Below are 25,635 nucleotides of genomic sequence, written 5' to 3'. Positions count from 1 at the left end.
ATTCCTGTGCCTTTGAGTGAAGTCTAACCATATCATCACAAGGACTTATTACATTTACATAATCACTACACTGAGATTTGATTGCATCCAGACCACAAGGCATCCAGACCACAAGACATTTATTGCATCTAGATCATTATTAGGTTTTCAATGCAGGTTTTCTACTTCCCTTTTTCAATGCAGGTTTTCTACTTCCCCAATTTGAACACCCAAATTGGGCACATCCAAGTCTTTTTGCCTCATTTGGCTTTGGGTGGGTCTCACAGAGAGAAAGCAGGAACAGACCCCGTGTAGAAGCCAATCTCCAAAAACCAGACATCTTCAGAGTGCGGCAAAGACAGACACAAAACTCCCAGGATGAAACAAGAGTAGACCTTTCAGCATCAGCCAGTGCCCATCTGCTGAGGCTGACACCCAGCACCATGCTCACTCCACCAGTACTGTCTCTGGCCCCCCAGCTGCTCTGACTGCATCAGGCTGCTTGCGGTGGTGCCAGCTTTGATCACTGCTGCATGTAAAGGCAATGAGCACATGCCTTAAACCAAGGCATGAATTAAGGTGTTTGCACACATGAACTGGGAATCCTGGAAGGGGCAAACTCCCCATGCTGGAGCAGTGTTGTCACTCACAGGAAATAAAAAAATAAAAAAAATATAAAAAAGGCAATAGTGTCAGGCAGCCTTAAGCTAGGACTCTGGTCAGGCCAGACAACGAGGTTAAAAAGAACCAAGAATGAAACAGACCTTATGAATAGATCAGAAAATAGATCATTGGCTACTGCATTACAGACAGACAGGCAGACACTGGCATGACCTGGATGAGAGAGTAACCCCCTCTCACCTCACCCTCTGCCTCTTTGTCTCTACATCTGAAAAAGTGAGCACACAATTCCCCTAGACTATAACTGTACAATTCTAACAACTTAGACTCATTTTCTAAGCTATTTGCATGGCTGTGAACAATTACAGAGAAGGCACATCAACAGAGAACCAAGCCCTGCATCTAAATGTTGGTAATGCACTTAATAATAACAGCCCCACTTTCCTGGAAGAGATCATTAAACCTGTTCAAAATACAGTATTTTTTTTCCAAATGATAGTATTTCTTCCCTCCTACATCCTATCTACCTTAATCATCTGACTCCCACATAACTGCCTCTACTTCAATGACAGTCTCCTCTACTTATTTAAAAGTCATGTTATTTCCACTGCCATCAAAAAGGCATGATGTTCAAGTGAAGTTATTAAGTTTCCAATACAGGGATCAATGTGTGGGTGCTACTAAAGCAGACTCTTAGCAAAGGAAAAGAGATTCCCTCCCTTCTAACAGAGGGTTGAGACTTGCTAGGAGAAGGGAAGCCTTCATTTATTATGATGTTTTGGCTGTCTTCAAAGAAGGGAAACCTGCATCCCATTGTCAGCCCACTGACCAAGTCCTGGTTACAGAATGAAGAAACAGGAGCCCTTTCCTCTGAGGGTGAAGAACAGAAAAACACTCCATTGTTTTAACCAGCTTGCTTACCTCCAAAGACTTTCAGCCTAAACATTACAGATGTTGGGCAAAGTACAAGCCCAGCTTTCTTCTGGAGGCTCCGTAAGACTATCCCGTCTGCCTGTATGCAAACCAGAGTCCAAGTGAACCTGATCTGTCAGAGCTAAGAGCAATTAGGTCTGAACCACGTGCTTGATTCCCACCCAGCTACTATGTTTTTCATATGGGGCACAGGAAGATTATTGTGGAATAAACTCTGAGGAAGCACAAGTGAAAAATCGCTTCAGTTCTGACCTACAGCTTTTCACCTCAAGCTTTGTATCCATGCTGACAGCATCATGGACTTTAATCCACTTTACTGAATCATAACTAGTTTTATACCCGCCCCCATGTGTAAGTACAGACTTCGTCAAAAGATACCAATTTATTAATTTTGTGACACTGATCTGAACTGAGAGCTGGGAAATTAATCTCAGACCAATTATGTGTTTTGCAAGAGTTTCAGCTTTTTTTCCACACAGCTCTCTCAGCAGCCATCAAATCACCCAAGATCTTCATTTGCTGAATCCGACCTTCCTGAAGTTTCACTTCATTAGCTGCCTGTTCCACCAGATCTTTCACCTCTGCTCAGTCCCTCTGAATTCAGCAAGATGAGAAGACCGAGGGACATTCCAGCTCCTACAATTAGAAAGGTTTATGAAAACTGGATTACGCAGCACCTATACTACTAGTGAATGAAATCCTCCAGGTTTAGTATTAAAACTTCTTTGTTTCAAAACCTGTCAGAGCCCCTTAGTCAAATTACAGCCTTCATTTAGCTCAAGATTACACATGACGATGTGTCAGTTTGACAGACAGGCATCTGTCATTCTCTAACAAGGAAACAAAAAGAAAAGAATAGACAGCAGGAAAAATAAAGTAAGTTTTCTTTTCTCCCCCACTGTCCTCCCTTAGGGCGGATTCACCTCACAAAGCACAGATACACATTCATCTCAGGTTTACCTGAGCTGATCACCTCAGAATGCTGAATCATACAATTGGTAGCAAGAAAGTTACCAACACCAGGACCACGATGGCTTAGGACACAGATAATGCATAAGCATCTTGCCTGAACATGTCAAATGTGCTGTGCTCACACTGATGTGAACAGTTCAAAACTTCTCCAGCTACTGTTATGCACATTTTAAGTTGTGTTCTGGTGCTGACAACCTAAAGATATATCCTGAAAATCACGTCTCTCCATGCTGCCAAAAGCAATGAGTTTTAGACTTACATGTTCTGGAATCAAATCTACTTTCTCAAGTTCTCCATGGTATATTGAGAAGCTGTACTTATCCACAAGGTAGAAAGGGGCATGCCTGCTCCCATGCCTGGCACTTCTATACAGCTTCAGTTTTCCATTGCACAGCATTTTTTGTTCAGTCTGAATGTTTTCTATGGTGCTTCTGCATGGCAGTCCTTCAGAAAAGTGCAGCATAGCAGCAGTCTTTGTGTTAGCCTAGAGATTTAGTCCTTTCCAGAACATCAAAGCCTAATGCAAAACGAAGAATCAGCCCACAACCTCACCTGCTTAGATGGTCGTGACCCCTGAGGGCCTGTCCCACTGATCCACCCACTTTGTTCATAGGTGGCCCAACTGATTGACACTCTGCTTCTTCACATGTGTTAAAATAGGAAGAGAAAAGGCAAATTCAGACCTGCCTTTTCGTCCTGTCCCCAGCAATGCATGTACCCTGAAAAAAAAAAAAAAAAACTCTTGACCACTTAAGTTGTTATTCTCTCCTTCAGATATCCCAGTGCAGTCTCCTTTCCCACAGGCCTTTCCTGACTGCCCTGAGAAACAACAGCCCTTTTGTAAGTGATGCTTTTCCCAGGAAGGAATGTTCCCTGATGGTCTCATTACTCTCTACCCAGGGAGCTCATTTTTGTCCCATTCTCAGACAGATCCCTGTTGTTGTGATGTCTATGCTGCAGATGTTATACAGCACTACTGAAATGTATCAGAAGTGGCCATTCCCATCCCTGCATCAAAAGAAGCATGTCAGATGTGATGGCGGCTATTCTGCATTTGTATTAAAAAGATAAAGTCCAAAATGCTAGTCTTGCATTTCAGATAAAAACTACTGAGTTTTAGGAACATATTTAGTTGTTGCAGTTTATTCCCCTGTCTGTTGCTTCTGTTAAAACAGAGAAGTTCCACTTTGACCACCCTAACCCACCTTGGAAGCAGTCCACAGTTATTCTGGTCTGGGGTAAAGAACATCTTGAAAATAAGAACAAGTTTTTGTTCTTGCTATACAGACCAAATGAGAGTTAAGATGTGTCTCTGGACATATCAGCATTCTGCGTGCATTGGACCCCATGCTTTTATGCCTTGCTACATTGCCTTGCATTGCCCAGACAGGAGATGAAGAAGGACAGTACAGGCCTAAAGTCAGGTCTGGAGGGTGGTGCGGAACCATCTCAGCAGCACAATGTTTAACAGGAAGGGACAGTGCACAAATTGATTTCTCTGTGCCATATTCTGCTGTCTACAGGACAAACACCATGTGAAAGACTCATCTGGTGTCCACATAGTTATGTTCAGTAAATACAGACAACATGCAAGGCCCAGGCAGATGTATTGGATGACATGCAGACAGCATTTGTAGGACAAAGAGAACCGTCGGAGGGCTCATGGTCATTTTAGAGGAGACAATGCTATTCCTGTGTCCTGGTTTCAGCTAGGACAGAGTTAATTTTCCTCCTAGAAGCTGGTAGGCTGCTATGTTTTGGATTAGGATGAGAAGAGCACTGATAACATGCTGATGTTTTAATTGTTGTAGAGCAGTGCTTACACCAAGCCAAGGACTTTTCAGCTTCTCGCTCTGTCCTGCTAGCGAGCAGACTAGGGATGCAGCAGGAGCTGGGAGGGGACAGACCCAGGACAGCTGACCCAAACTGGCCAAAGGGGTATTCCATACCATCTGACGTCATGCTGAACAATATATAGGGGTGGCTAGCCAGGTGGGGGGGGCCGGCTGCTCGGGGATAGGCTGGGCATCGGTCAACGGGTGGTGAGCAATTGCATTGTGCATCACTTATTTCGTACACATTATTATTATTAATACTATTATTATTATTATTGTTATTATTATTGTTATTATTATTTTCCTGTCTTAATAAACTGTCTTTATCTCAACTCACAGGCTTCACTTTCCCCTTTCTCTCCCCCATCCCAGAGAGGGAGGGGGGAGGGTGAGCAAACGGCTGTGTGGTGTTTAGCTGCCAGCCAGGCTAAACCACAACAGTCCTTTTGGCGCCCAACGTGGGGCTCAAAGGGTTGAGATATTGACAGATTTGACCAGAGTGTGTTAAACTAAAATTGGTATAAGTATTCGACCTGCTTAATAGTTGCTAGTCACAATGTTGATTGCCTTAATCTCAAGTCTGCTGTGCCTGTTTCCCAAATTGAGTTTTATAGCACGTTACTTTCTGTATGTGCTCCCTGTCGTGCTGTTTATCCTTTCCAGGCCCTGGTTTAAGATTGTTATGGTACTGTGTGGTGTAACGATGGCTTATGAAATGATGAGATTTCTGGTCATGACTCTAACCTGGTATTTGTACGCAGCACTGTCGTTGACTCTATACTTCGGAAACCATATCTCAGAAACTATTAGCAATTACACCTATTGCCTTTTTTCATCAGGGAGTCAATCTGTGGAGGGGACAGGGGAAGATATTTTTTCCTACCTGTTCACTCTCCCTTCCTCCTTCACCACCCCTTATGGCACCCAATGTGGGGCTGAAGAAGCCCCAAAAGGACTGTTGTGGTTTAGCCCGGCTGGCAGCCAAACACCACACAGCCGTTCGCTCACCCTCCCCCCTCCCTCTCTGGGATGGGGGAGAGAAAGGGGAAAGTGAAGCCTGTGAGTTGAGATAAAGACAGTTTATTAAGACAGGAAAATAATAATAACAATAATAATAACAATAATAATAATAATAGTATTAATAATAATAATGTGTACGAAATAAGTGATGCACAATGCAATTGCTCACCACCCGTTGACCGATGCCCAGCCTATCCCCGAGCAGCCGGCCCCCCCCACCTGGCTAGCCACCCCTATATATTGTTCAGCATGACGTCAGATGGTATGGAATACCCCTTTGGCCAGTTTGGGTCAGCTGTCCTGGGTCTGTCCCCTCCCAGCTCCTGCTGCATCCCTAGTCTGCTCGCTAGCAGGACAGAGCGAGAAGCTGAAAAGTCCTTGGCTTGGTGTAAGCACTGCTCTACAATAATTAAAACATCAGCATGTTATCAGTGCTCTTCTCATCCTAATCCAAAACATAGCACCCTACCAGCTACTAGGAGGAAAATTAACTCTGTCCTAGCTGAAACCAGGACATCCTCTTCATCATAAGCTTCAGGCTGTTTATTGCCTCAGAAGTATGTGTGAGGACATGTGAGGATATTAGGCTTCATAATGCCTGCCTTAGCCTCTTCTGCATTTACCTGAAGTGGAGGAGAACAAATAGTCATGCTTTAGACCTATTCACATCTCTAGCACTGGACTAATTTCAAAGAGATCATCCAAGCTGGATCTTTGTAGGTCTCTTCCAACTGAACTATTCTATTCTATACTATTCTATTCTATTCTATTCTATTGATGAAAAATCGGAAACAGCAACCTTCTCCTCATGTGTGGGAAGCAACCAGACGTGCTTGTATAGTCTCCTTTATGAAGTCAGAATTAAGTTGCAGGAAGTTTAAACTATGGCTATATGATGGTACCAAATTGTAACAGTGACCCATTATGTTGCCTGTACACTGTTGTTTCCTTTTGTAGATTCTTTGTTCATGTTGGTTTACCACGGTCTTGTATTCTCATCAGAAGGCTGAGGCAGAGAGCAGCTCTCTCCATGGAGTCAGTCTTTGTTTCAGTGTCTATTCCTGGCTTGGAGTCAGACTGACTTAAGAGAGCAGATTAAAACTGGCCAGATAGAGTTATTACTGCTCCCTGCCAGCCTCCTCTTCTTTCTGACAAACATTATCACAGTTGGGGCTGTTTTAATGGACACCATCACTGCCGCACCCTGTGGTTTTCAAGGGCCTTTACAAAAACCTTCCAAAAACTCTGGGTTGAATCATGTAAGCACAGAGTTAGTAAGCAGGTGCATTGCTGGATCTGGGTAGATGGTGCAACCCACAGCACTATCCTTTAGACTCCCCTGTGACTGCACAGTGGATGTGTCGGTGCACACACACCCCATCCCAGTCAGCATCACCTCTCAGAGCAGCTAGTGCCTAACTCAGCACAGTGTGCACCAAACACAGCAAAGTGCCTGTAGGTGTACCTCATGAAAAAAAAATATATATAAATGTATATATATATATGTGTTTTGTCAGCACAACTAAGAGAAAGAATTAGAATTGAAAAAAAAATCATTTATTCCTTGACATTTTTCCTACTTTCTTCCAAATATGCAGTCAAAAGCGGCATGGACACACATCTACAGTTTGGTTAGAGGAGCAGCATCATGGCTTCCAATCTTGGGACTATTTGCTCTATCAGTAGCCTCTAAAATCATTTTTTGCAGTCAGCCTACAGCCCCAAGGCAGTAGTCACTCAAGATCAGTTACCTCTCTTGTTCCACTTCTTCTCCAGAAGTGTTTGCTCCTGATGTACCAGGGTTCAAGGAAGATCCCTTCTGGCTGACCCATATTGTTCAGCAGTTCCCAGAGAACCTCCAGTAACAGAAGAAGACTGCTATAGTGCCCTTTTGCACCACTGAAGCAGTACGATGCAGCATTAACACGTTGAAGGATCTAGTCCATTAACTTTCAAAATTAGCTTATCAAGGGAGATGGAAGCGGTTGTGAGAAAACATTTAAAGCGCCTTGCAAATACAAACTGTCCTCCTGTAAAGAAAGCATCATATCTCAGCAGTTATATCTGTAGCTTTATCTCTTAAATATGATAATGTGAAAAGGCTGCAAAGTGAATTTCTCTTTGCAGCTGCCATCTTAATCTCCATCTTTCTCCTGTTAGCAACAGAGCTGCAAGCTACAGTATTATTCAGGAGTTGTGCAGAGTCAGGGCTCTGATTATGCTCCTTCTTTTGAGATGTTTGCTCACAGCAATTTAGTTCAAGGTACAACAATAACCCAAACAGCAGCAGGCCAGCCTGATCTGGATTTAATGTGGCACTGTAGATAGTAGAGAGCTGTTGTGATATTTTTGCTAGGTATCACAGGAGCTCATGAAGTGGAATTATGCCTTTCAATGGCACTTAGGGACATGGTTTAGTGATGGGACTTGGTGAGCGAGGTTGGTGTTTGGACTTGATGATCTTGAAGGTCTTTTCCAAACTTAGATGATTCTACCATTCTATGATATGAATAACCCAAATTATGACATCCTTATTACCTTGGACTGATTTCCTTTGAAAGAGTTCTTTTGTTGTCCCTTCAAATGTATGACCACACTTGGATTCAGAAGCATTCATGTGATTCAGCAGTCACATGAAAAAACGGAGAAATTCCCCAAAGACCAAGGTTCCTGAAGCACAATGCCATTCCTACAGAGACCTTTAATGTCCATTGCCATCCAGACCTTAATCCACTCCATTATAAAAGCCAAGAAATGTAGCAAGAAGTTACTTTTGATTTTTGTGAAGCTTAGATTGGACCTTCATATTTTTGTTGGCTTTGGACACGTCAGTTTGTGGTTGAAAGCCTGTAGAAATGGGACTCGTGATTAGCCCAAAAGGCATATTACAGCTAGAGGGGATTGTATCATATTTCTCTTTCTCATTATCAGTTAGGAATGTGAATGAGATATTAATTGGCCTCTCCTTCCCTCAGGGACACACATCGACACACAAACAATCTGGCCAACTTCACAAAGGGATTTGTTAAACGAAAACCTTCATACAAAACTTTGAGGAATGCTCCCTGAAATATTGGGCTTGAAACCTGTATTCAGTCATGGGAGCAGCATATGATTAGCTGTGCTTTTATCCCTGTACTGGCATCTGAGATTTTCATAAATTTTTTTTAACATTAGTATGCCTGGTGAAATCAGAGCAACCCTTTTGCTCTGTGATTAATAATGTGTTAAGCCAAAGTTACAAATTATTTCAACTTTTCAATGGTTATGGGAACATTTACAAGACTGATGGTCAGACCATGTACTGCCAACAGGCTGAAAGAGCTATCATTTATTACAGTGCTTTCTTGCAGCCAGAGTGTGTAATACGACCCTGGTAAACTGTGCAGAAAAAGAATTACGAGTTGTGCTACAGCATTTTCCTAATTAGAAATCAAGTGAAGCTTCCTGCACTACAAATGTTTTTGTGTGCGGGGAACGAGTGTGGGGAGAGAGAGGAAATACCATTAAACTTCTCAAAAAATGTAAAACCCAAACATTTCTGTGCCATGGTGGCATAACAGTTTTGCTCACTGTTGGCTGATTTAAACCCATCATAACACACCAGTATTTTTGTGGTGATTTGTTTTTCATTTTCACCATATGCTTATAATAGCCAGATCTATCCATCATTTCCCAGTTATTTTCTTGTAACCATGTCTTAACCATCCCAGTGCCTCTCTGGAGTCTGTTAATTGTCTTCTCACTGCTGACAGTTAAATTCTCCTCCCCTCATATGACAGAAGTAATTTTCATTGGATGATAATCAACCTATCTCATTAAGCATTTGAAGGGACTGAGGATTTCCAAGGCTCACACATCAAGGATTTGTTATTGTGGGATTTGTATATGGGAACTCCAAAAACACTGAACCTGGTAGCTTCGTGCATCTCTGTACATCTGTATATGTGTGCATGAGTGTCATGGCCCCATGTTATCACAGCACCCACAGGCAAATTCTTCAGGAAAGATTTTGAGTTCTGTTGAGACTCTGGAAATTAGCAGAAGTTTGTTTTGTGTTGAAATAACAGAATTTCAAGGAAAAAAAAAAGTTCCAAAACATTAACTCTCCATGAAAACTGCATCAGTGCTTCAGGCCAAAAAAAATCCTCCTGGCTCACATCAAAAGATAGCCTGCATGCACCCAGATGGCAGTCAAAATGTGTGTATCCTCACTACAGTAGTATTTCTTTGCTACACACCTTCTATGAGGCCTTGGGGCAAGTCACCATTCTCTGCCTCACTTTCCCCATTGTTTATTACAAAAAAAAAAAAAAAAAAAAGCAGTAATCTTTCCCTGTCTTTGAGACTTTCAGATAAAAAGTCATGAGAAATAAGAGCTAAACGTTACTACTATTATCATTTCTGAGCCTCAGTAATTCATTCCCTGTTGGGCCTCTGGATTCTGAAGTAAACTGATTGGTATAATACATCCTTTGTGTGTATTATTGTATTTGCATTGACCTCCATTTCCAGTAAAATCGGAGTAAAATGTAATTTAAAAATTGATAGGAAACACAGGAAGCTAATAATCTTGTTTGTACCAAACAAATAGAAGATAATGTTCTATACTCATAGGCACATAGCATGTGGCAGTTCTGTAGTCACTTCTTAAGGCAGTGTGTAACATCAGGGTTTGGGTTTAGGGGGTTCTGCCCAAAAAGATGTCGATCTCAGATTTACCAGACAGGAGTTCAGCCTCAGGAGATGACGAGCACCCATTCACATCAGGGCCCAGATCTTCAGCAGTACTCAGAGAGGCAAGGGGAAGAAGCCAAGCTGGCACCTGCCACCTGTCCCAGGTTGAGTTAGATAATAAAGTGCCTCATGCAGAGTTTTTGTTTCTTTTATCTTTCTGTTAAAAATAAATGAATAAATAAATTAAAAAAAACTCTGCCTGGAGTGAGTATGAAGTGAAAGCAGTGGTGGTGTACTTCATTTGGCATCCAGGGAAAACTTTTATCATGGAGGGATAAGAGAGACAGGCTGACTGCGTGCCACATAGCTGGTTAGACCCAGAATTCCTCCAATGCTTTCTTGAATTCCCAAACACATGCTCTCTTTGCTTGCCTGCCTCATCTCCAAACTCTTGCATTTTTCCTCCTGGGCTTTGTGATTTACATGGTTTGAAAGAAGCACAACTGGCTTTCAAGCCATCCCTGTGCTCCCTTGTCACCCAAGCCTTGTTAACTGGAAGCATGAAGGAGAGGAGTCAGTAACCTTCCAAAGGGAGCATGCCAAATGCTATTTCTCTTTCCCATCCTAGAGGTTAAGTATGCCTTCGGAACTCAGCAGGAGCCAGGGGAAGTTGGCTCACAAACAGTCATCTGCTATGTGGCTTGGGACTTAGCAAGGATCTCATAGATGTGTATACCTGTGAAGATGTGGCTCAGGTTCACAGTTTGGAACATCTGTGTCCTGGTGGAAGATGTTCCTAACTTGAACCACTGTTAACTGAGACTAGAATCTGGCTTTGTGTTTTCCATTTGCTGTGGCATACATTTTTTAAACAGTCCTGTTAGACACTCATACACAACATTAATGGCAGAGCTCTTTAGTCAGCAGTGCCTGGGTTTAATCTCTCCCCCTTTTACCTTTGCAACTCAGAGCCTGTTCTAGTTTATTCTCTGAGAGGCAGGACATCATCAGAGTGAAGGATGTCCAGTTTTAGCCAAGTACTCATTATACAAAGCATACATCAATGAAGTGCTCCAAATTAGCAGTGGTCTGGCAGCAGTAATAAAAGCTGCAAGAAAGAGACTGTGTAATTGTGCTTGTCGTGAAGAATATAGTCTGCAGCTGGTGCACAGAAATGCTTCAAACCTATATGGGAGTCAGAAGAAAATCGAGTAGGCTACTAACCTTTAGTTCAACCAGAGCCCAGCAAGATACCTCCTCTGACTACTACATTCCTGTCACAAGCACACACCATCCTGGTGGTATGTTATGTCCCTGTCCAAACATTTCAAAAGGAACTTCTAAAATAATCTCTTAATAATGTTTTCCAGGCATTGCTTATTTTTTCTCCGTTTAGATATACGCACACTTCAAAGTCTTTTTGAGCTGTCTCTTCTGGTAGAAGACTGCCACCCAATGACTGTTAGAGCGGAATGAAACAACCCACAGAGGTAAAGCTGAAAGCACTCAAGTGCCTATGGCCAGGAAGGGCTGGAACAGAACATGCCCTGTGTACCCACCAGCTTTCATTTAGCATTGCAACACCCTGAGACGAACAATTCTTTGCCAATGTACTTTGTGATCAGTGTTCCCTGAGAAAAAGCTCAGCATTTTTGGTCAACACCAAGCCCAGCCTCAATGATAAACAAAAAATAATTCCCCAGTAAAACTAGACAAAATTATGCAGGCTGTTACACAAGGTGCTTCTTGCTTCGAATGCCTACTCATTTTGATTGAAGGCTCCTCTGCAGTATTTCAAGTACCTCTCCTCTGGGGACTGCACAATTTGGGGTGTGAGTGCCCTTTTCTCCTTGCTTCCTCACGCAGCCTACTCCAAGACTAGCCACCTCTCCTCAGACTGATTATTTTTTCTGTACTAATGCAACTAATTTTTCTCACCAGCTCAGATAAATATTGTTAAAATTATAGAGAATTTTGGGGTGCTAGAGTCCTGTTAACTCCTTGTTGCTTCTATAAATGAGGTATATAAGCCAAAGAAACTCTGAATTTCTCATGCTCCATCACCAGTTTGAAATATTTGTTCCAAAATCAAACAGCACATAGTCACAGATTGATTTGTCTATGCCTTGCTCAGGAACAGATAGTTTAAATATTTAATAGACATGAACAAGGAAAGGAGCAAAATACCCTTTTGCTGGTTTTGCTTCTTTTTTTTTTTTTTTCTTCTAAATGAATTCAGACATTGAGTAAAGTGCTAGATTGAAAACCCTAGAGTTTGAAGTGTGTTGTTCCTGTTTTTTTCCCAGAATAGAAATATCAGGAGAGTAGTACCAAAGATTTCCTAAAATCCCAGCTCTACTGCTGCTATTCTCCTTTATTAGACTCATTGCTAAATTCTAGGCAGTAATTAAAGATCTGAATCAGCTTCATTTTTGCCACTTCAAATAAAACCAAAATCAAATAAACCAAGATTTTTTTTTCTAAAATGGTGATTGATCTACTAGAAGGTACATTAATAGCACCTACTATCAGACTGGATGCCACACAGCTAAAATATGGATACAGATTTTGACATAACTGGAATATTAAACACTGCTTCAGAAGTGAAAGATTTTGCATCTCATTCCCTGAGGCAACCAGTTTTTGCTCGGGCCTGCACTTCAAAATATGCTGCTAAAGTTGACAGATAGACAATATTATTAACCTGAAAGCATCAACTTATCCTAAGTCTCATCCTATGAACTGGAAAAAAAAAAAAAGAGGAAGAATAAAAAAAAATCTGAATGCACTTGTTATTTAGTGGGAGGATTTTAACAGCGCAGATGATTTTCTTTGCATAACAGCTAGAAGGCCTGCAAAAGTTCATCAAAAATCTGGGCTACATTAACTCTTGGATTGGCTGATACTTTTGTTACAATAATGATAACAACAGCTGATTCAATGAACCTAATTTAAATTTTAATTAGAGATCATCATTATGGCAGATGAATTTTTAAGCTCAGTGTGTTTAACAGTTTCCCTTTAAAAGATTTTCATAAAGGATTCAACCAGACTCTCTAAATAATAGCACAAACAAAAAGTGTGGTTGCGTAAACTCTCTCCTGTAATGAAAATGAAAGGGTATAACTCTACTATTTAAAACTATCATTACAAACACTAAGAAAATTAACCCAAATATTCCTCCTCCTCCTCCTTTTCCTCCTCTTTCTACTCTTCCTCCTTCTCTTCCTCCTCATCCCAGAGCAGACACATTAGCTTTGGGCCATGTACAGTGTGGGGTGCCTTCAGACGGGACCTCAGCCTTGAGGCCCTTCAGCTTTTACAATGAAGAAAGTAAAACTATTTCTCAAAGTCTCTAAGCAAAATTTCTCCACATACCACGGGCTTCACTACCAACAGGTCACAGGCAGGATAATAGGGCTAGAGGCAGGTCCATGCGTAAGCCGACAGAGAGAAGAGAGGAGGAGGTGTTGGCTGGATGAAGTAAGCACAGGTCCAGGGACCAGTGAGGGGGTTGCTTTGTTGCTTATTTAAAAAAAAAAAAAAAAAAAAAAAAAAAACAAAAAAAAAAACAGAAAGCAGTTTTGCTGTTATTAGCCAGAGCTGGACTAATCCAATTCTCACATACCCCCCTTTTCCATCTCCTTTTCATAGGCTGATGTGTGATAATGGCTGGCCTTCTCAAACAGCAGTTTCAGTGATAATGTCAGGATTCAGAGCTTTTTTCTGAAAACCACTGAGCAACTCTGAATCTACACAAGTCCTCTTGGGACTCTTTCCAGTGAAATATAAGTCAAAATTACCATCTCTGAAACTAAGATATTTTTAGAAAACTGATTTCTTCAAGTTGTCTCTCCTAAAAGCAAGTACCACCTACCCATGTTTAGTTTGTTTTCCAGCCCACCTAAAAGGATGCACTGTTATAAAACCACCAGCCAACCCCACCAACAAATTTTATTGCTTAACAAAAATCCAAGAGATTTAGGATAGAGAATCATTTATTTTTTATTATTATTTTTATTATTATTTTTTAATGATGCTTTTCCAAACATCACATCACACCAGCATCTGCCTGGCAGAAGCAAGTGCTTTACCCCAAACTCTCTTTCATCTCCTCCTCCTATTTCACAACAGCTAAACCAGGCTTCAGAAATGCCATTAACCACAAACATCCACTAGAATACTTTGTGGGTGATTCACAGATTTTGTTGTCGAAAAGCTAGTGATCTTCCTTATTTCCTAAATTTTACAGCATACTAAGCTGCATGTTCACACTGTTTTGTCTTTAATCTTGGGTTCACAAACATTTTCACAGTAAAATGTGACATTTTTTATAAAAAGCTATGTCAGTAAACTTATTGCAGAGCAAACCTTAAATATTCTATTCTTTTTTTAAGTAGCATTTTAAGAAGAGAAACAAAAGCCATCCAAACATGCAGACTCAATTTATGCTTTTAAGATATCTACACAGCAAGAGGTGAAAAAGATCACATGTATTTTAATGAAATGTTTATCTCACAGTCATGGCAGCACAAGCGTGTAGCAGGTACAAGCCATTATAGAAAATGCTGGTTTCACAACAAGCATCATTCTGACAAAAGTTGTTGGTTTTTTTCCCAGACATCCCTTGGCATCATGGTGATGTGGGACTTCACCAACGCCCAGACATGTCTTGGTCTATTGGCAGTCACAGTTACTACTGTGTGGTTAATGCATGTTCCTCAAGGGAGATACGTATGCTATGCATTATGTAGTATAGAGCCAATATAGCTGTCAGCTATGTTTTTCTGCAATAGATGGACTCTGTGTATATGTCTTAAAGGATACCATCTTAGAATAGCTCTCACATAATCAATGCTTTTCCCCTTTTATGAGGCCAAATACTTTTAGAGTTCATATTCTCAGCATTTAAGCAGGCAGCCTGTAGAGCATCCAGCTCTGCCTAATGCCACCCATAGGCATTGCCTCAGGGACACTTGCTACAGACATGTCTGAGCTATTGCATCTTGCAGTGTTAGCCTGAACGTGTTGGAGAAGAAACAGATCCTGTCAAATTGCACATAAAAGCTAGAGTTTTCAACAAGTCATGGGGTTTAATCAAACTCTGAATTTTGAAGTGTTAGAGGATACATTTTTCTTTTCTTCATTTCCCACCTGGGATTCTTATCTGTTCCATCCCCATCTTCTGCCTCCCCAGCAAGGGATAGAGAGAGAGGAACAAGCTGCTGAGGTGCTGGTCTCATTCAATTTTGGGATCTATGCAGAGTTGTGAACAACAGGAGCTGTTCTATCTCTTTCTTCCCCAAGATGAGCAATGCTGCTTCTTCACCCTTCTGTCATCCAAATCTAGTTTTTCCTATGGCCCTCCAGTCCTTCATGAGGTGAGAGAAAGGGCACGGGACTCAGAGACCCTGGAGGAAGAGGGACTCCCTTTAGCCTCTCCCAGCCGGAGGTCAGGTCATGGGAATCCCGATGTGGCACGGCATCTCAGCATGCTGGTGTGCAGCTGGGCAACCACATCTGCTCCTCTCCTGTCACTTGTATGAGAGGCTTTTCCCCAGCAGCTCTGAATATAGTGACTAGATTGACCGTAAAATAGACTGAGCCCAAAGTTCTTTCCAATACCGAGGTAACCAAACTGGAATATTTGTCTGAACTGTTTATTTTCTGAGGTCCTCTGGTATGAGAATTAAAGATGTTGCTTCAGCCTATGGAAAAGAAATAGGAAGGCAATAGGAACTCATGCAAAGGCAGTGAGTGATTCTTGCTGCCTCTGTTACGAAAGCAACCTAGAAAAGCAGCTGGCTAGGCTGGAAACCATAAACAGAGTTATTAGCCTAAATGAGCTCCCAGGGGTCTTCCCCACACCCCCTGCTACCTAGGATCCTCTGCCCTGATGGGTCAGGTTGCACCGCTTCACAAACAGCCTTGCCAGGATGGAGGCAGCAGCAGGCGGCTCAGCTGGAGCCTGCTGCCTTCACGGCCCGCTCCCTCCTGTTTTGTCAGGAAATTGCAAAGCAGGCTGCCTGCGCACCGTGCCGGAAGAGACAGTCCAATCTGCAGGCCAGAATTCAGGAGGAAGCCCACAGATCAATGGCAATGCATTCTTAAAAGGTCAGGACAGATCTTCTGTTTCATCGGCACTTTGCATTTTGCAAGCGGAGTCACCAAAGATATAGCTATGTACTGCAGCTTCTTTCAAACATGGTTCTCTTATATCCTTCTCCTGCGGATATCTGGTAGGAGAACTGAAGCACACTGATGAGATGTCTGAAACAGCATTGAAACTGTCAATGTATCACAACACTCAAACACAGAGTAGGGTACAAAATCCCAATTCTTCTTGTTCCAGCTCCACCTAACCAAGTCTCCTATTCCCAAGGACTCTGAGAGCCAACTTTGCAATGTGCTTCTCCCTCTGGTCAGACTCTGCATTGTTTGATATATTGAATTTCACAGATTTAGTCAGCAGAAAAATGCAATCATCATCCATTTGAAGAGGCACAGCTGAAAAAATGATTAAAATTCATACGTATCAGGCAACTTGATTTGCTGGGCATGGCCTGAATATAAGGCTAAATGAAGGTTAAATATTGGCTGACTAGTAATTGTACTGTCTCTTTGAGAAGCTGTTTATTGAGAATGTATATGGCACTGTAGCTAAAAGTGGCAGCACATTTGGAGATTGAATCAGATGAGCTTTTCTGCTTTCTGCGTGTATCATTTCTCAGACTAACCTACATGCAGTCACAAGGCAAGAAATTAGACACAAAATATCCAGTGAAGGACATTTCATGTACTCAGTGATCCTTGTGGGTCCCTTCCAAATCAGGTTATTCTACGATTCTATAATTCCTGAAAGGAGAAATAATAACTGAATAAGTTAAACATTCCTAACCCAGCATTTTTCCATTGGAAAATATCGTTTCACTGACACTGAAATCTCCCGCGGGGATAAAAACAATGTGCATTTTTAGATTTTGAAAAAGACTAAAATATGATTGTCTTATTCTAATTCAGATTATACTAATACATCAAATTTGAAAAAGCCAGAATGAAAACAGAATGCTTTGACTGACCCAAGATGGACTTTATATAGAATATAATTCAATATTAACTCCATTTTTCATACCTGTTTTTTGTTTTCAGTTTGTTAGAAAAAAATAGACTTTGGAATGTCAGGAAGTCCCACTGAATTGAAATTATGGTTTGTCATCTGCTTAATTTCCTACACATATTCACCTCTTGTGCAAACGTGACCTACTAATGTATCCCTTCTCCCATGGGGATGTGATTTGACTGCCATCCTCACCGGTCAGGCCAGCCTCTCTAGCTCGCTCCATGGATACTTGCACTTTCTGATGTAGAGTTTGTCCCATGTCTCAACTCCAGCTGTGAGATTTAGACAAAAGCTACCAAAAAGATCTGTGATCATAATTCACATATAGAATTAGATAAAGATATAAAATTTTAAATAGGAAGATCAGCCTCTCAGTCTGATTAAATAAGAAATATGAAAATATAACCACCATGTTGCTCAAATCAACTACAGAAGGAAAATAATAAACACGAGTTTATTAAAAAGGGGGAAAAAAAAGATTTTTTTTTAAAGAATAATTTTAATTCCTTACATTCCTCTAGGAAAAAAAAAAGTTTCTCCCTCCTCCCTTCCTCTCCCAATCACACACACACACGCACACACAGTGAGACAGCAGTGCAGCTGGGAGGTGGAGAAGACATACACACCATTCCTAGCCCACAACAACAAGGATGTCATGCACAAATTCCCAGGCCTGCTGAAGCAAATATGCATTGAAAGACTCACAGGCACCTGTCTGATTTTTATTACTTTCAAGAGCATTAGGCATTGCTCAGGACTAGATAAACATCCAATTCCCAGTTGTGTTCTGAATCAAGTTATCAGACCCACAGGGAATTTCCCATTGCTAGCTCTGAATGAAAGGCAATGTAAATTTTTTACCTCAAATAAAATTATATTTAAAAACAAACAAACAAGCAAAACAGTTGGTTTCTTGTCAAAAGGACACATGCAAAAAGGAAAGGGAAAATGTCTTATCAGAGCATGAGAGCATGCTATCTGCGATATTTTCTGGTAACGACAAGTGATGGTTTCAAGCTTTAGAAAAAGTGGTGAATTCAAGATACAAGATGAGTTTTTGCTCTTTTTCTTTTTAGATTGATAAAAGAGAACAAATTGACTAACAGAATATTTCTGACAATAGCTTGGTGGCACAATGGAAATTTTATTTTAAACCTATGTCCTTCTTTCAGGCAATTATTTTCACACCAGGGAGAATTCTTTAGTACAAATTAGACAGTGGAAGTCTAGATGAGAAAGATATTATATCGCAAACACATCTACTGCATTTAAATCTTCTCAGCACATCCCTTGTGGCAGACAAATAAAACAGACCCGGCAGAGCTAAGTAATTTACCAAAGCCCACACAGTACATCTGCAGGAGAACCAAGATATAAATCTGATGTTGTTGACTCCTAGCCTTTTGCTTGTTTTTAATAGCACATATTGATCTTTCATTGTCCTTAATGTCTAAAAATAGCAGACTCACAAATCAAATCTTGCACGAAATACATTTGAGACCGAAAGGTCATCCAGGCAGAGACCATCTCTCTGTACATACTGCTTGGTGGTACTTAATGAATAGAGGAGCAATGCTCAGATGTAAACCCAGAAAGTCACTGTAGCTTTTGTGCGTACCATACCAGAGTTTAAGAGATAGGTACACGTTCATCTAATTACCTCAGTATTAGTGCTGTATCACAGTGTTTAAGTTAAATTCCCCTGTCTTTTCACCTGTGCCCCAGGTAAGGTGCAAATTTGGCTTTAGTGCTACAGGTCAGCACCCCCCTTAATTTTCATAACTCCTACAGCAAAATAATTTCATCATGAGCACTGATGTAGAGGCCATAAGGGTAGAGAATTTCGTATGTTTGGTTTTGGTTTTAAAAGCTTCTTATTGTACAAATGAAATTTTGGACAAAGACTGAGATCTCTATAGTGATACCTCAGCAGAAGATTTTATGACTAAAGACAGGGTGAAAGAAGTATAATAGGAACATTGCATCTGCACCTGAAGGTCTCGGCTCTCAGCTGGAGACCCCAGACCAAATTTTATACTCCTGTAGATGAGCAAAACTTCCCTTGCCCCAGAAATGGGGACACCATTTTTTTCTGTGGACACTCCAGTCCTCCACTGCTGAGATCTTACTCCAAAATGAACCATGGAGCAAACTTCCTAAGCGAGGACTGAAAGCAGGTGGTTCTTATGGGATAGCTGGTTCAGTCTTGTGCAATAGAAAGTCTGTCTCAGAGGATATCCATGGTAAATGGAACCTAAAATCCTCTTGACGTCATGGCCATCAGCCAAAAACATGCAGTCAGGAATAGCCTGCAATACTTGCCCCTCTCACTTCAATTCATCACATAGCTTATAATTCCTTTTTTGTCATAGGAATGGAATTTTAAAATAAAAAGCTCTGTTGTCATAAAGACTGCCCCAAGTAAAACAAAAGCTGAGTGGGGCTGTCCTTATGCACAATCTCCGATAGGCTGACACAGAGCTGCAAATCACGGTGTTTCAGCCCAAACACATATTTGATTCCATGATTTTTTTCCCCTACCTTTCTTTTAGTGTTTTGTTTTTGAAGTCTCCCATCAGAAAGTGAAATAATACATGGTAAGGGTATGTGACACAGCATATTATTGTGTAAGCTAACAGAGAAACCTTAAATTAATTGTGCTGTGAGGAAGTGCATCAAGTCACTCTGGGTCACCATACTAAGCCCTTATAACACTATCAGACAGTGGTAAGCGTAAGCCTAAATAGTAGTAGACAGCGTGAACAATCTGTAATCTCAAAATAACTGTACCAGGCTACTTTTCAAAAGTGATGAATGTGGAGGTGTCATCAACTTTGTTATTAATTCTAATCAGTCAAAGGTGGAGTTGTAAGCTTACCTTCATATCAGCAATAACTGGAGGGGATTATTTTGTCATTTTCATAAACTGCACTATGCAAATATTAAGCACATCAAAAGTCTTTCATTCTAGCTGCAAGAAAAATTACTGACAGGGTGCACAGAGCCTGTGGGAGGGAACCACATTAGCCCGTGCTCCTAGGCTTTCTGGAGAGGAACACCCCACACGTTTCAGGAGCCAGAGCGCGGTCCCAACTTCTTGTCAAAGCAGTCTGGACATAGTGTCACAGATGTGACCAAGTCCTCTACAGCCTAACCTGTGGGCAAATAGCATCCCCACCCCAGCACAGATACCTTGTGGCAGGAGCCCAGCTCTATGTCAGCTTTAAAGCAGACAGAAAGTTAGCAGGCTGACTTCGGCTCACAAGCCACTCTTCACAGTGCTACTCAAGTCTTGTTGATCCTTACCTGTTGAACAAGAATAATAAGCATGTATAGAATAAATAAGATTTTTAGGTACATTGGTTGTATGGTAATGGGATTATCCAAAATAGTAACTAATGGCTGATTTCAGATACATGGAACTAATCCCAGCACTGTCAGCAGGACCTTTTTGTTCCCATTCAAAAGCAAAACTATAAAAATGCTGCAATATTACCTTACCTGCTTTAAAAAAAAAAAAGTCTCCTTCGCCAAAACCCCTAATTTATTTTGTCTCCCATGTTGTAACAAGGACCAAAATTCAGCTTGTGACTCTCTCTGCATAGTGCCAACCCTGGAAGGGGGACAAGAAAGCAATAGGAATGGTATCCACAACAGTGCCATTCTTTCAGGAAGAAGTGGCAACTTTTATGACCCTGGCTACAGCCCATCAAGCTCTAACTGCACGTTAAGTATAATTAGAAAAAGAAAAAGAAGAAAAGAAGAGGAAGAGGAGGAAGAAGAAGAAGAAGAAGAAGAAGAAGAAGGAGAAGAAGAAGAAGAAGAAGAAGAAAAAGAAGAAGAAGAAGAAGAAGAAAAGTAATATAGCTATTAATTTTACTTCATAGGTAACTTGCCCAACAATCAATTTCTTAGGCAATGCTCAGTCGTGATTCCCTAGCCTGTGCAAACATAAAACAAACAGACCAAAACACTGCTATTAATTTAAGGTTAAGACCTAAGACAAAGCTACAACGTATAGGGGCTGATTACCACTCATTCAAAATGCTTTGAGTTTAGAGGAGTGAGACAGCAGCCAAGGGGAATCATCAGAGGTCTCACCAGCTCACAGCGTGGTGAAAGTCCAGCATGCAGTGAGATGAACAGGTGTCAGATAAAGCCCACAGCAGTGCAACCTAGTCCTCCCTCTGCCTTTCTCCTGCACCAGGGAGCAGGGACAGATGGAGCAGGAAGCTGTGGAGCTGCCTCACAAGGGTTTACAGGGGCTGGCAGCTGCCCCACACAGCCAGGATTGTCCTTCAGTCACCACCAGCCACCCTGATTTCACTGGACTCCCGTCAGCCATGGGGACTTAACAGGGCCTGAGTGTCCAGCCTCAAGGTCTTCACTGGACTGTGACGCTCCTGTTTAAATAGACCACTCCTTCCAGTTATAGCTTTAATTAATTTTAAATTAATTATTTTAGTCTCCCAATTTTCCTGTTTATTTTGAAGAAGTCCAATTAACGCTGAACTAAGAAGCTCAACAGGCTCCCCAGCTCTCATCTGCCCTGAAGGGATCCAATTAAAGTCAGACACTAGTCAAAATGTCAAACCACAGCTATTTTTAAAGCCATTGTACAACAGATCTATAGCTACATATAAACAAGATGATTACTAAATAAATCAGGCAATACTTGTAAACCTAAAGCCTAAAACTCCCTCACTCAGGATGCAGCTTCCTCCATCAACCAAGAGCATGTTCAGAACTTACAGCAAGTAATGAAAGACAATTAAAACCATGGTGTATAATAAAATGTGTCCAAATCAGACAATAGTATATGATAAAAGTGTAAATGCAGAAAAGATAAGAAGTTCAAGGACATCTGGGCCAGCAAAGGAACAAGCTAGTAAACCCATGCAATGCAGACTTGCAGAAATCTCTCTGTTCTGCTTCCAGATCCACAGAGGTTCACTGGCAATCACTTCAAGGGCCTCTGCAAACGTGGGACCTTTTAATCTGAAATCCTTGTGATCCACTTACAGACTTTTTCTGTATCAGCAATCACAAACATTTAGAAAACATTATAAGGCCTTTCTCATACACACAGCCCTCACTAGATATAGCCTTTTTCTTGATTTCAATGTACTTATTTCAAAAATCCTAACTCTCATCCTAGGTCTGAAATGATTTTGTCTGTCAATAGGAAATGAACAGGTATTAAATCATTGTAGAATGGGAGACTGTATTAAAAACAGAGATGGGTTAAAATTTCAGATTAGGGTTAGTTTTTAATGACCTGTAACTCAAGCTTAATTCAATTAATCTTCTTGACTTCTGCAGAAAATTACCCTCCTCTTTTCCAATGGTTAAATGAATTTTTCTTAATCGCAGCAGGAACAGTGGGTATTTGGTCAGAACACAGGAAGGCAACGCTGTTTCAAAGGCACTTCAATATTTTTTAATTTAACTTCATCACCTTTCTAATGAAAACTTCAGATTTCCTGCTCACTTCAAAGTTAAATTTCTCCAGCAAATGGATTAGAGACATGTGAGTGTTAGGAGTGACAATACTGCTTCAGGACAACCCATCCAGGGGTCACTGGTCTCAGCAAGCCATCAAGGAGCAGCAAAGAACAGGTAGGAAGCCAGTCCAGAGTGGTGTCTGAGATAGCAAGGAAGAGATCACAACCACCCTTGGCTGCTTCTGGCCCTCTCTGCCTGCAGTTTGGTGATGCCACCATCTCTGGGGCAGGGAGGTCCTATCAAATACTGCACCTGCTCTTCTGGCTCTGCCAGAGCTCTGCAAAGCAAATAGCCCTTTGGGAAGGTGCTGCACATCCAGTGAATTTGTCTCTTGTATATTGCTGCTGAGTTCCTCCATCATTTGGCGTGGAAGAAGATCTTCTTTAGAGTAAAAAAATTGCACAGGAAATCTCAAAAAATATGATTTTGTCATATGATTTCCAGTGTTCTTCCTTTCTTCACACCTGTGAAATGAACAGTAAAATGGTAAGATCTTTATATTTCTGTTTGTGCATTACTTGAGAAGTGAAATGTAAACATGACCTGCACTGTAATACCAAAATAATAATAATAATAATAATAATAAACAAAATAAAATAAAAAATGAAGGTCTGAGTAGTCCACTAAGGGAAAAAGAAAGAGAAATTAAGATTAGTAAACACAGTAGAAGTATGTTCACTTTTCTGACCGGTTCTAGCAGGTAGAAAAAGTGCATCAGTCTTCATGCTAAAGCTTCTCTTGACAGTCACCACTCCTCAGTGTCTGATGTGTGGCAATAAATGGAAATTACTACTGGAGAAGCATGGTAACGCAGTGTGGTAACAGCTGGCAAGTGGCTTTCTAAACATGGCATTATAAATGTAAAAGGTAGAGTACCAGGAACGCCTTGGTTTCACTTGTCAGAAGTGAGTTACCCAAGTTTGAAGAGAAGATTCAGGAGAATGAAAGCAGAATCATTGAGAGCAGTTAGCACAGTCCTGAAAGAGATCAGAAACTAAACTACCCATGTTTGCTCTTCCTGAAACTCTCCGTGTGACTTCACAGGGGAAATGATGTGCATGTCTATAGACTGTCCTTTTGTGCTCCCAGAATGAAAAATTTTTTTTATTGCTTTTGATTATCTTCTAAATAACTGATGTGTGGCAGACTTGTTCAGAGGATATATATTGGTATTTATTATTTGACGTATACTGTTTAGCTGAGGTTTGATTAGTAACATGTAGTTAATAATGTGCAAATAATTAAAGGAAAACCATCACATCCTCTCTATGTAAACCCAATTTGTTGGGAATATGCATTTGCCTTATATATTCCTTTTTGCTGATATTTTTCCTGATCTGCTGAGTTTTCCCTTCCACCACTGAGCAATAATATTTTATTTTCTGCCTGAGATGGGATGGGTTCTCCAAGTCACAGCTCCCCAACACCGCCAGGCCTTTCTTCAGCCAGAGGACACCCTGAATTAGACTTCGAACTTGGAATGGCTGCTTATCTCCATATCTCTTAACACAATATATTATCTTAAAGATTTATTTCCCTACAGCAGCTCACAGAGTGAGGTTCAGCAGAGCTGTGAAGGAAAGGTAACAAAGTTCACAGTTAGTCCCAGTCATCCGAATTCAACACCACAGACTATGACAGTGTTCCCCAGGAGCTTTGCTGATGTTTGTGCATTGGCCACCAATCCAAATCTCGAAGAAATGTGACTAAAAGGTGTCTCCAGCCCTTGGGGGAGCCAAGTCAACCTGTGGATTACAGGCTCAGAAGTTAGCTCCAACAGAGAAAAGCTTTTACCAAAGTTTGTCAGTTAGCCTGGGCAAGTGCTGAATGTGATGACGTAGGTTTGTTACACAAATCACCTGCCAGGGATGAAAAGGATGTCACAAAGCAAGTCACACACATTCTCAACAAGCAATCTTAGACTCAGCAGCAGGCAAGTTACTCACTGATGAAATACAGAAAGAAGAGCTGCATTTAATGAAGAAATGTTAAGACTGCTCATAGACGCACTGCATGTAATTATATATGTACTTGTAGAAGGAAAAGGCATCAAATAGGTTACACGCCATAAAATTCTTTCTAAGCTCAACCTCATATGAGGTCAAGCCTATTACCTTGCTGGTATGTGTCTTTTTACATAAACTTCTCTGCCTATTTGAAAAAAATAATTAAGGATTTGAGAAAGCAGTGGGTCCTTATTAAAGCACTTCTTCCTTCTCTGTTACAGGAATGACGTGCCAAGCTCGAAGCTCATACATTACGAGTGAGATCCTGTGGGGCTATCGTTTCACCCCTGTCCTCACTCTGGAGGATGGATTCTATGAAGTTGACTACAATAGTTTTCATGAAACATATGAGACCAACACACCAGTTTACAGTGCCAAAGAGCTGGCAGAGATGGCCAGCCGAGCAGAACTGCCCCTGACTTGGTCTGTTTCCAGCAAGCTGGACCAGCATGCTGAGCTGGAAACTGAAGAGGAAGAGAAGAATCAAGAAGACCAAAATGAAAGAAATGGTGATGTGGCAAACCTAGAGAACGAGTCCAAACTGTAGAACCACCAGAGGTGTAAGAACCACATGACTTTCTTTATCTTCTCCCTTTTTGTTCCCCTTTTCTTTCTCCCACACACTTTTATTTTCTTCCCTGTCATTCTTAATTCTGGGAAAATAAATATTTGAGATGTGAAATATCTACCTGCCCAATTCAAACTCAAGAGATTCACAGACTAAGCAAAGGTGTAGGTTAAAGCTGCAATACCCATTACTTCCAGTGGAATCTCCATCCCCACCCTGCTAACGACTGATGGTTTCCTCTGCACCTCTCTGAGTTCAGACCTCCAGGTTTACTAAAACTGACAAAAAAAGCCACCGGAATATAATCAAGGTATATAAAAAGGAAAGGCTAATTGACGTTCATCAAAGCAATGGGCCTTGACTCCAGTTTTTTATATATATTTCAGGACAGTTTTGTAA

At 41.1% G+C, this 25,635-nt stretch overlaps 1 protein-coding gene across 1 annotated transcript in view; it reads left to right on the top strand.

Moving 5' to 3' along the window:
* The window catches only part of KCNJ6 (potassium inwardly rectifying channel subfamily J member 6), a 160,857-nt gene extending 135,642 nt beyond the window's left edge, over positions 1-25,215 (top strand). The window contains exon 5 of the mRNA XM_050713249.1: positions 24,890-25,215. Coding sequence (XP_050569206.1) covers positions 24,890-25,215 — 326 coding nt within the window. The remainder of the gene's footprint in view (positions 1-24,889) is intronic.
* The last annotated feature ends 420 nt before the right edge of the window (positions 25,216-25,635 follow it).

This window comes from Cygnus atratus, chromosome 1 (genome assembly GCF_013377495.2).
Source record: "Cygnus atratus isolate AKBS03 ecotype Queensland, Australia chromosome 1, CAtr_DNAZoo_HiC_assembly, whole genome shotgun sequence".
NCBI lineage: Eukaryota > Metazoa > Chordata > Aves > Anseriformes > Anatidae > Cygnus > Cygnus atratus.
The sequence above is the reverse complement of the archived record's forward strand: the minus strand, read 5'-3'. Positions and strand labels throughout refer to the sequence as shown.